At 49.1% G+C, this 11,468-nt stretch overlaps 2 protein-coding genes across 8 annotated transcripts in view; one reads left to right on the plus strand and one right to left on the minus strand.

Annotated features, from left to right (window-relative positions):
* The window catches only part of LOC116838262 (interferon-inducible GTPase 5-like), a 59,053-nt gene that overhangs the window by 13,492 nt on the left and 34,093 nt on the right, over nucleotides 1–11,468 (minus strand).
* LOC116838202 (interferon-inducible GTPase 5-like) overlaps nucleotides 1–11,468 on the plus strand; it is a 190,562-nt gene that overhangs the window by 5,255 nt on the left and 173,839 nt on the right. For 4 of the 7 annotated variants that reach the window (XM_032803243.2, XM_032803242.2, XM_032803247.2 and 1 more), the window contains exon 2: nucleotides 4,841–7,210. The exons of 1 other annotated variant lie outside the window; for it this stretch is intronic. In XM_032803243.2, coding sequence (XP_032659134.1) covers nucleotides 4,845–6,173 — 1,329 coding nt within the window. In that variant the 5' untranslated portion in view covers nucleotides 4,841–4,844 and the 3' untranslated portion in view covers nucleotides 6,174–7,210. Of the gene's footprint in view, nucleotides 1–1,900; nucleotides 2,259–2,823; nucleotides 2,955–4,840; nucleotides 7,211–11,468 lie in introns of those variants that run through there. 2 more of the 7 variants (XM_032803245.2, XM_075071190.1) reach the window with 2 other exon arrangements.

Raw genomic sequence — 11,468 nt, forward strand, 5'->3', positions numbered from 1 at the left:
AAAACTGACAATATATCGGGGAGAGGAAAGGGCGGGAATGTTGGTGATTGAAACTGGGATAATTCAGGTTAAACTGTGAAAAAAAACACACTTGGAAAAAATCTCTTCCAAGTGCTCAGAGAGAGAGTTTGCTGAGCAGCTATTCACTTTTCTTGTTTAAAAGATGATGCACAAGAGTCTGGTGGATTTTGCATCATGTGGGGCCTTTAAATCAAAATAGAGCGTCTTCCTAAAAGATACAGTCTAGCTCAACCTTGGGCTCAATACAGGAGTAAATCAGTGAATGTCTCTGGCCAGTGTTATACAGATGGTCAGGCTGATGCTCTAATGGTCTCTTCCTGAATCTACAGTAAGAAAAGCAAGAGCTGTTTGGGGAATGTAGGTCGTTTTCTCTCCATGAAATTCTGTGTGTGTTTGTGTTGGTTTGGGGTAAAATTTTGCATAAAAAATGTTCAGGTTTTTGACAAAATCTAACTATTTTGGGGTGGTTTTTTTTTTGGATAAAAGCTTGAAAAATATTTGAAAACAGAAATTTCAGTTTCAATGGAAAAGCCACTGGCAAAAAACACTTGCTGGAAAATTTTCACCCAGCTCTAATACAAAGCTACTTGGAATTGGGATTCCGAGATTCTGGCCCAACACCTACCTCCAGCAGGTCAACTTTGCCTGCTACGATTTCTTCATCATCTTTGTTGTACACAGGTTCAAATCTACCCATGCTGACCTGGCCCGGGAGATCAAGAGGATGGGGAAAAAGTTCTACTTTGTGTGCTCCAAGGTGGACATGGGCTTGTGTAACGAGAGAAGGAAAAAGAACTTCAGCCAGGAGGATGCCCTGCAGAGAATCCAAAGTGATTGCATCAAGTCCCCCCAGAGACAAGGCGTGAGCTCTCCACAGGCTTTCCTCATCTCCAGGTGGGAATTCGACCAGTATGATGGCCCCGGACTGCAAGAAGGTCTGGCAGATGAACTCAATGCTCACAAGAGACATGTTTCCCTTTTGCCCTACCCAGCATTTTCAGATCCATCTTTGAAAGGAAGACGGAAGTCCTGCAGGGGCAGGTTAGGGTACAAGCCCGCACCATCTCTGCCATTTTTGATCTGGGTCTCTCCATTGCTTGTGACGTTCCCCAGTTGATGAGATGCATGTCAAGTTACTGCAAGAGCTTTGGCTTGGATGACGACTCCCTGGTTAACCTTGCCCAGCAGGTTGGGAAGCCTGTCATGGACTTGAGAGCTGTGATGAGGTCTCCGTTAGGCAAAGAAATATCTAGTCGTTTTACTTTGAATCTGCTGGCTCGGGCTGGAGGTGCTTGCATGACAAGAACCAGACATATCCTCAATGCGATTCCATTGGTCAGTAGTTTGGTGGAGTGTGATGGGGTGTTTGCCCCACATTGGCCCATAGGGGAGGCTGTGCAGGAGGTAGCCAATTAGGAAGGGGCTGCGTGGAATAACCAATTAGGGCCAGGCTGACCCATATAAGAAGGGCTTCACAGCAGCTTCAGTTATTCTCTGGAGCTCAAGGAGAGAGGACTGGCTGCCTTGCAGTCAGTATGAAGCTAGCACCCTCGACAGAGCCATGCTGGGCAGGAACAGAGGAGTGAGAGAGAGCTTCTGACTGCCTTCTAAGGCCAGCCTGCTGAGGCCTGAGATAAGCATGAACAGGGTGCCGGAGTCATGTGGGAAGTGGCCCCTGTCGCAATCCTAAAGTGCACGCTTAAAACGGGGCCTCTTTATGGCCAATTGTCGGTCCATAGCCATTTTGTTTTAGTAAAAGGACAAGGCGGTCTCCATTTTGAGTCAGGTTCTTGTTCCTTCAAAGGACAGGAAAGTCCCAAGATGTCATGCGCATAACCCTAGTGTGCAGGGTGCAGCCTCTGTGGGCCGTATACAGACATGTAATCATATCTCAAAGAAAGAAGTAGCATGCCAAGTGCAGCTTCTGCTGATGTAGGGGGCTCCAGTCCTGAACTCGGAAGGCGAAGGAGCTAGGGGGCCAATCCGGTATCAGCACACGTAAAAGGGAACCAATCTGAAACTGACACAAGTAAAAACCCCCAGACAAAACCGTAGCCTGTGCAAAATCAGCAGCAGTCTTCTCGTGTTAGCTGAGGGGCCTGATCAACCTTTCAGCCAGGAGATTTTCCTCTGTTTTGCCAGCTCGGGTCGTATCGTGTCGTATAAACAAACCCACTTCCCCCCAATTTGTCATGTTCCTGGAGTCTATGCTGCTGGTCAGCTGTATCTGGAAAGCAGTACGTATTTTATAACTTTTGTAAGGATTCTGCCCTCGCAACCCACCCCATCTTTGACCCCCCCCTTCTGTTTTATGCGTGCGGCTTTATTCTGTGTAGAAAGGAAACAGTTAGTTTCACTTTTACAGTTTGTTCTTTTGCCTTACTTCCCTTTTTGTGTAAAACAGTTCATGATTTAAGTAGATAAGGATTACACTTAACCAGTTGCTTCCCTGGTCCAAATTGTAACCTCTTCCCAGAACTAAAATAAACGCAGTTATTTGGCTGTAAAACTTATCCTGTTGTGTTGTCCTCCCCTCTTAAAACACTACCCGAACCTTATGTGTCGCAGACAGCCCCGGGATAATGGACTGCAGTTTCCACTGAGTGAGGGAGTGGTAGGACAGAGATTGCTGGTCCCCAAGGAGGGGGAAACAGTGTGGCAGAGTCACTGAAGAGGATGCTGTGGTCCGTGGAGAGACACGGCTCCAGGAACAGAGGAGACGGCGGGTGAGACACCACCAGAGTCGGGAGCAGTGCTAATTCCCAGAACAGCCAGCAGGGGGCACTGCAGTGGTAAGTCGCACCCCGTCACACTCACATGGAGGCACAGATGGCTTTTTCGGGCACATGCACCGTCCTGCAGCACTTTCTGGATAATGTGGCTGAAGATGCCCAAAGGGTCCTGATCAAGGCATTGGAGGCAGAAGAGAAAAAGTGAGTTTAGGAGCACCACAAGTTCAATAGCCCCCATGGAGAGACTCTCAAGGGAGCTGGAGACCAGGAACCAGAGTCTCTCACTTCTGGAGAAAGTTACTATGATTAATCACTTGTATTACATGCAGACGGAGCACTGGACTGCAAATCAGGAGACGTGGAGTCTGTTCCCAGCTCTACTGCTGGGCTGCTTGTTGGTCTTCGAAAAGTCACTTCCCTTCTCTCTGTCTCAGTTTCTCAGTCTGCAGAAGCAGGATAATGATACTGACCTCCTTTGTAGAGCGCTTTGAGACCTACGGATGAAAACTACCATAGAAGAGCGAGGAACTATTACTGTTATAGTTATTATGATTACGGTAGCATGTAGAGATGCCAGTTGTATATCAGTAAACCATTGTGCTAGGCATGATACAGACATGTAAGAAAATGTGCAAAAGCAAGACAGGCCAAGAGGAAGACTGGTCTTGTGGTTAATACACTGGACTGGAGCTCACAGGACCCTAGTCAAACGGTGGGGAAAATCTATGGGTCAGAATCTCCACCTGAGTCAATGGGTCAGATCCCCAGCTGGGGTCAATGGGCCGTAGCTCCACTGGAGTCAATGGGGCCAGATCCCAGCTGGGGTCAATGGGCCGTAGCTCCACTGGAGTCAATGGGGCCAGATCCCAGCTGAGGTCAATGGACCGTAGCTCCATTGGAGTCAATGGGGTCAGACCCCCAGCTGGGCTCAATGGGCCGTAACTCCATTGGAGTCAATGGGGCCAGATCGTAGCTGGGGTCAATGGGTTGTAACTCCATTGAAGTCAATGGGGCCAGACCCCCAGCTGGGGTCAATCGGCTGTGGTTCCACTCGGGTTCTCAAACATCTTAAGCATTATTAATAATTATTTTACTCTTTAAAATATCAGCTTAATGAGATCGGTGGAGTTTTACACCAGAGGTGAATCTGGGCCAATGGTAAAACCAAGTACTTAGCAAGGTTTCAGATGAGAATATAGGCACTGCCTGTGTCCCAGCATGCTCCAGCCTGTGTCATCTCAGTAGCACAGTGGGCTTATGGGTGTGATGAAGGCTGTTCTTCATTGCCCACTAATAGAGTCCGATTTTTTGTTGTTGAAAAAAATCCATAATTGCCGAAAACCAAAATATTTTGTTTTGGAAGGACGGCTGCAATGCCTCATGGAAGCTGTCATTCATTTCCCTCATGTCCCCTTTCTCTTCTATGGGTGAGAATACCTGACTGGACTATATTCCTCGTGATGCACTATGGTGAGAGGTTCTGTTCATTTTCTGCCTCGCTCTCTCTCCAAGAGGGGAAAGGCGTGGTGCATTATGGGAAACGTAGTCTGACCCTGGTCTATAATAGCAAATGGGGGGCTTGAGGCACCTGAACTACAACTCCCACGAGGCATCACAAAAGCATTTCCAAAACAAAATATTTTGGTTCATGATTTTTTTAGCAAAAAATTATTTTTTTTGCAGACCCTTCCATTTTCTAACCATAGTTATTAATTACGTGTATTAGTGCCCAGCATAATGAGGCCCCAATCTGGAATCTGATACCAATCATGGCATCTGATACCATGGAGGCGCTGAGCTCAATTGGGGTTTGTGCAGCATGCAGTAGAGTGGAGGCCCCAATCTTGGTCTGGTTCTGTCCAGCCCCTGGCATAGTGGGGGCTCTGATTTTGGGGGGCACCTCTGCAGTGACAGCGTGCTAAACTCTAGTGGGGTCATTTCTGTAAATTAAATAATTAATAATCATAATTAATAATATTGGACAACTTAGACAGTTGCTGTTCAGTGCCCTAACAACTGGACTGCAGCTGGTTGGGTGAGAGATGAGCATGACTAGCATCTTTCTCTTCACTTCCCTCCACCCCCAGGGAGATGGCGGCTACAGAAGAGGCATCAAGGAGCCTATTTCAAGGTCTGGATGTTAAACTCCCTGGTATGTCCGAGAAGGATGTTGAAGAGCTAAAGGCTGCCATTGAAACAGGGAACCTTTCGGAAGCTGCTCAAAAAGCACAGGAGGCCCTGGAGCTGTCAAAAAACACCAAGCTCAACATCGCCATCACTGGGGAGTCGGGATCTGGGAAATCTTCCTTCATCAATGCCATGCTGGGCTTAGACGATGATGATGAAGGAGCGGCGGAGGTTGGCATCACAGAAACAACAACAGAGCCAATCGCTTATCTGCATCCCACGCTCCCCAACGTGACGATGTGGGACCTGCCTGGGATCGGGACTCCAAGTTTCTGGCCTGACACCTACCTTCAGCAGGTCAGCTTTGCCTGCTATGACTTCTTCATTGTTGTCACTTCGAAGCGCTTCAGATCCTGTAATGCAGACCTGGCCCAGGAGATCCAGAAGATGGGGAAGAAGTTCTACTTTGTGCGCTCCAAAGTGGACGAGGACTTGAGAAACGAAAGTAGAAAAAGAAACTACAACCAGGAGACCACCTTGCAGACAATCCGAGACGACTGTGTGAAGAATCTGAGGAGTGAAGGGGTAAATTCCCCACAGGTTTTCCTCATTTCCAGGTGGCAATTTGACCAATACGATTCTCCTCAACTGCAGGAAACTCTGGCCAATGAACTGGACTCTCACAAGAGACATCTTTTCCTCTTGGCGCTTCCCAACATCTCAAGGCCAATCCTGGATAAGAAAAAAGAAGCCCTGAAGAACCAGATCTGGAAACGAGCCCTGAAGTCGTGCGCCATCGCAGTTGTTCCCATCCCCCACCTCTCTGTCTCATGTGACGTTGACATGCTGGTGGAATCCATGACCGAGTACTGCAAAGTCTTCGGTTTGGATGAAGAATCCCTCGTTAAGCTCTCCAAACAGGTCAGGAAACCAGTGTCTCAGTTGAAAGATGTGATCAAGACCCCATTGGCCAAGGAAATATCAAGAGAAGATGCTTTGGAGCTGCTGGGCCAGGTTTCAGGTAGAGCAATGAGGGCACATACCTATGTGCCTTTTATATCACCTGAGCCTACTGATCCTGTCTGGGAGCAAATGGACAAGGAGTTGGCTGAAATCACGATAAATATTAAAAAGTACATAAGCCTCATACCAGTGTGTGGAACCCTCATAGCTGCAGAGATCTCTTTGCTAGCCACATTCTACGCCCTGCATTCCTTTCTGGAAGGTGTTGCTGGGGATGCCCACCGGGTGCTCACCGAGGCTCTGGAGGTGGCAGAGAAAAAGTCAGTTTAGTGGCACCGGGGAGGATGGTCTTGCAGTCAGAGTGTTGGAGTGTGACTCAGGAGACATTGGTTGTGTTCCTAGTTCTACCAAAGCCTGCCTGTGTAAGCTTTATCACACCTAGTCATCTCTGTGCCTCAGTTTCCCATGCCTATAACATGAGGAGAATAATATTTTGTAGACTTTGTAAACCGGTTAGGGCCAGAAGTCACCTATTACAGGACAGGAACAACAAAGAAAGTAACAGAACGCCACTAGCTGTCACCTACAGCCTGCAACTAAAACCTCCCCAGCACAACATCAAGGATCTACAACCGATCCTGAAGGACAATCCCTCACTCTCATAGAGATTGGGAGACAGGCCAGTCCTCGCTTACAGACGGCCTCCCAACCTGAAGCAAATACTCCCTGGCAACTACACACCACGCAACAAAAAGACTAACCCAGGAGCCAATCCCTGCAACAAACCCTGTTGCCAACTCTGTCAGCTTATCTATTCAAGGGACACCATCACAAGACCTAACCACATCAGCCACACCATCCAGAACTCATTCACCTGCACATCTACCATTGTGATATATGCCATCATGTGCCAGCCGGACTGTCTCTACGCAAAAGAATAAATGGACAGAAATCAGACATCAAGAATTGTAATATTTGAAAACCAGTCAGAGAACACTTCAATCTCCCTCGACACTCAATAACAGACCTAAGAGTGGCCATTCTTCAGCAAAACAACTTCAAAACCAGACTCCAATAAGAAACTGCATAACTGGAATTAATTTGCAACTGGACACCATCAAATTAGGCCTGAATAAAGACTGGGAGTGGATAAGTCACTACAAAAAGTAATTTCCCTCTGCTGATACTCACAACTCCCATCTTTTCATGTGCTATAATATATATTCTGCATACTGTATTTTTCACTCCATGCATCCAATGAAGTGGTTTTTAGCCCACGAAAGCTTATGCTTATGCTTATGCCCAAATAAATTTGTTAGTCTCTAAGGTGTTGTTTTTGCTGATACAGACTAACACAGCTACCCCTCTGAAATGTGTCTCCCTCTGTGTCTGTGCAGCACCTGGCGCAACGGGGCCCTGATCTGGGTCAGGATTGTAGAGATATGTTTGTTGAGGATTATAATTTAGAGATGCTCCCACATAATGGACTGTATTATGAATGCAGGCATTTAGTGATGCACCCTGGAAGCTGAGTTGAGAACCCAGTATAGCTGTGCACAGCTGGTGACCACAGACAGAAACTCTCTAGTTTGTTTTATTAAAAGTTACATTCCTGTGTCATTCACTGGTTTGGATGAGAAGGAGAGTGCAGTCATCCTGAAAGTAATTCCTGTGTTTGAAACTGAAAGCAGAGACTAGGGGAGTGGAGCAGCAAACAGAGAAGAACAAAGGCTTGTGTATGTATTTTAAGAGCACAATAGTAGCTTGACTAGTTAAGAAGGGATAAAAAGCCCAAAATGGATGTGCTGCAATCTCCATCCAGTCTGTGGTTGTCAGGCAATGTTGTAGAGAACTGGAAAAAATTCCTACACAGATTTGAATTGTATTTAGCAGCCACAGGGGCAGAGGAGAAAAAATATAAAATCTAATAATCAAATCTTTTTGCATGTTGTCGCAGGGGGCATTGGATATTTATAACAACTTTAAGTTTGAAAAAGGTGAAAGCATGATGTTTAGTAAAATATTGACTGAATTTGAGGAACATTGCGTGCTAAAAAGCAATGAAACATTTGAGAGAGAGAGATTTTTAAATATGCATGCAAAAAATGGAGGGCACCACAGAGCAGTGTGTCACAGAATTAAGGAAACTCAGTAACACCTGTGAATTTGGTGAGTTGACAGAATCTCTGATCAGAGATAGAATCATTTGTACACTAAAAACAAGGTGTTAAGAGACCAACTGGTCCGTGAAGGAGATTTAACTTTAGAGAAAGCTCTGCAAATCTGCAGGGCAGCAGGAAGTGAGAAAGCACCAGCCAAAGAGCTGAATTGACCAGAAGGGGTTATCCATGGACTAAGTACAAAAGAATCGAGCCAGGACAGGTCAAATCCCAACGTGGAACCACTCGCTCTGAAAACCACTGCTGTGGGGGAGGCTGGGTAAAGAGTTATGTGTAGGGTTACCATATTTCAAGTTCCCCAAGCAGGACAGTGTGGGGGAATTGTTTGGGGGGTGTTGCGTGTTGGAGGCGTCTGGGTGTACTGGGTGGGAATATTTGGGGGGTTCTGGAGAGGCTCACTCTTGAGGTGGGGGGCAGTGTTGTTGCCTGTCATGGTGGCGGGCACAGGCCCAGGATGCAGCGCCTGCCTGTCAGTCAGCACCTTCCTTTGGGCGTCTCCCCGTGTCCAGAGCGGGGAGCTGGGCCGGGCCTGTCACCATGCCAGCTGGGCCGGGCTCTCAGCACAGGTTGGGCAGGCGGCCCTGCAAGAGGCGCTTTGTGGCTTTGCTTACCTGGCAGGGCAGGCGGGATCCGGCAGCTGCGGCTGCAGGGGAGGGACCAGTTGGGGCGCTGAGGTGGATCTTTCTCTGCTGCAGTGAGCAAGGAAACCGACATATGGTCACACTGCCCTCCTGGAGCCCCTGCCTTCCCTTCCTCTGCCCCTCTATATCCCCCCACTGGAGCCCCCAGTGCCCCACTGCCCCTCAATTTCCCCATCAGGAGCCCCCACTGTCCCCCCTCATGGTCCCTCTAACCCCCGCAGCAGCCCCTGCCATCTCCCCATGGTCTCTCAATATCCCACCCCCCCGAGCCCCCAATTTTCCCTCTCTCTCCCCATAGCTTATCCTGGTATCTCCCTTGTTGCATTTCCAACAGTCCAAAGGATTTGTGGGAAAAGGGCTGTGAGGTGGAGCAGCCTCCCTATCTGTTCTTTGTGTTCCCGCCTTTTCCAGATTTCCTTAGTAAGGTCCTCTGGTACAGCCCCATGGTCTCCAGCCCGGCACAGCCGCAATCGGGACAGACTCCTAATGGACACAGGCCCTAAGTCCCTGGCTCTGGCCCTCTCCGTCCCATTCTCCTCTCCTCCCACAGATCTGCCTCCTCTGTGTTTTCCAGGCTCTCTTGGCCCCTGCTGGGCTCCCTCCCTTCTCAGGACATCCGGCTCCATCCTTGGGACTCTCTTCCTCACCCTCTCCCGATATCCTGCCCTTGACTCTCCCCTAGTTCTCTCTTCCCACCTAGGGTCTCCCTATTTCTCTGCCTCCCCCTCTTAACTCTGCCTCCCAGCCCTCCTTCAGGTGTCCCTTCCCCACACCGGAGTTCTCCTCTTTCTCCTCCTCTTTGTGATCCCTACCTTAGCGGTTCTGCCCCCAGCACCCTCCTTCCCTTGGCATCCCATCTTCCACCTCAGGACTTTCCCCCATTGCTGAGTGACCTCAACTCTTAGCTCACTAGCACCCAGCCACTTCCCCACTCTGTGCCACTGGGTGTGTCCCCACTCGCATAACCCCAGACCCAAACACTGGCCCATCCTGCCTGCAGCCCCTCCGCACTCCCCCTTTATTTTCTCACATGGACCCACAACTGCCCTGTCACAACTCTCCAGCTTTTGCACCTGTCAATTCCCGAGCACCAGAGATGTCTTCTCGCAGCACCTCCTTGTTCCTTTCTGCACCCAGATTCCAGCTTCACCGCAAGCCCCCAAATACTCACTAATTAATTCTGTGTCCCACCAACCCCACATCTGCCAGATCACTCCCTCGCCTGGTCGTACACCCTGACCGACACACAGCTATGCTGATTTAACTTTCAAGTGGGGGAATGGTTCCTTAAACTCCTACATCGAGTGAGATCAGGCTTGGAGATCGGGCGCTCTCAGGACTTTTGATATTTTCAATGTCCTGTAACTCTCGAGTGCTTTGAGAGCAAAGTCACTGGGGCCCTCGCTGACCCGGTGTTCCTAGCACGGGCAGTGGGTGAGGTTTCCCCTTGGGGAGACTGGCCCCCGACCCGCCTCTTCAGGCTGAGGCCCCACCTCTGCTCGTTGCTCTCAGCCCCCTCTGTGGCCCCGGCCAGAGGGCAGGGGGTGGGGCTGAGACCTGGCCACCTCCCCACTATGGCCCTGGCCAGGGTGGAGGGGGTCTGAGATCTCAGTCCAGCTCTCAGCCCGGCCGGGACCATGGCAGACCTTTCGTCCCTGGCCAGAGCTCAGAGCCCTTCGTCCATTCCGCCCCTTCTGCCCATGGCCAGACCCCATTTGACCCTTCCCACAGCCTCAACCTTGGTCCACTTATGGCCCCGCCCCGTTCCACCCCTTCCCCCTGTGCAGTAATCTGCCACAGTGCCCCCCCCCCCATCCCAGTTTTCCAGCCAGCCAGTTATCCCCGAAGAGGTTCATAGATTCTTAGGCCAGAAGGGGCCTTTGTGAGCTTCTGGATAACACAGGTCAGAAAATGTCTCCAAAATAATCCAGATCTTCTAGAAAAACTGCCCATCTTTGATTAAAAGTTGCCAGCATTGGAGAGTACGCCATGCCCCTGAGTAAGTCGTTCTGATTGTTAATTACTCTCACTACAGTTAAAAAGCCCAGAGCCCCCACAACGTATGTGCCTTAGGGGCATGTGTGTAAGTGACTAGGGCACTCACTCAGGAGGGCTCAGACAGATTTGAGGTCTAGGATGGCTCAAGACAAGAGGTCTGAGTCTGGTAGTTCACCCTAGAATCCCGAGCCAGAAGCAGTGACTGGATTCTGCACTGTCCCAGTGGCTCACAAACACATTGGGGGGACCCAGCAGTTTGGTCTACTGACAACAGACCCCTGGCTGCACAGTGGGTGACAGCAGGGCCTGTTTGTAACACCTTTCCCTAGTCTCTAAGAGCCAGCGTTTGGATTAAACACAGAAGCAAGAGGTTTAAGAGCCTTTCCAGTGTTTTGTTAGCATCAGTTATGACTCTGGATAGTTTTGATACCCAGATAACTATCCAGTGCAAATCTGTAGGGCTGAGGGGGAGATGGAGTCACAGCTGGGGTCCAGCTGATGCCCCTCACTCCGTGTTTTCCTAAGAGCAATAAAAGTCAGATGCACAGAGTGTCAGATCCAACTGACTGGGAGTTTATTAAAAGACAAAAGTATTGCACTAAGATCCGCAGTGATGACAAAACCACAAGCAGCGAATACACAGAGCAAAGAGATGCAATTGCATGAATTACTGACTGTGGAATATAAAGCAAATCAGTTGCAGTAGGCTGGCGAGTGGCATCATATGAGCCAATCGTAATCAGAGCCCAACACAAAGCGATTACAATCCGCAAATCCTAGGTGAGTCTGAGCGGTGTGAGGTGATT

The sequence above is a fragment of the Chelonoidis abingdonii genome, chromosome 11 (genome assembly GCF_003597395.2).
Source record: "Chelonoidis abingdonii isolate Lonesome George chromosome 11, CheloAbing_2.0, whole genome shotgun sequence".
Lineage (NCBI taxonomy): Eukaryota > Metazoa > Chordata > Testudines > Testudinidae > Chelonoidis > Chelonoidis abingdonii.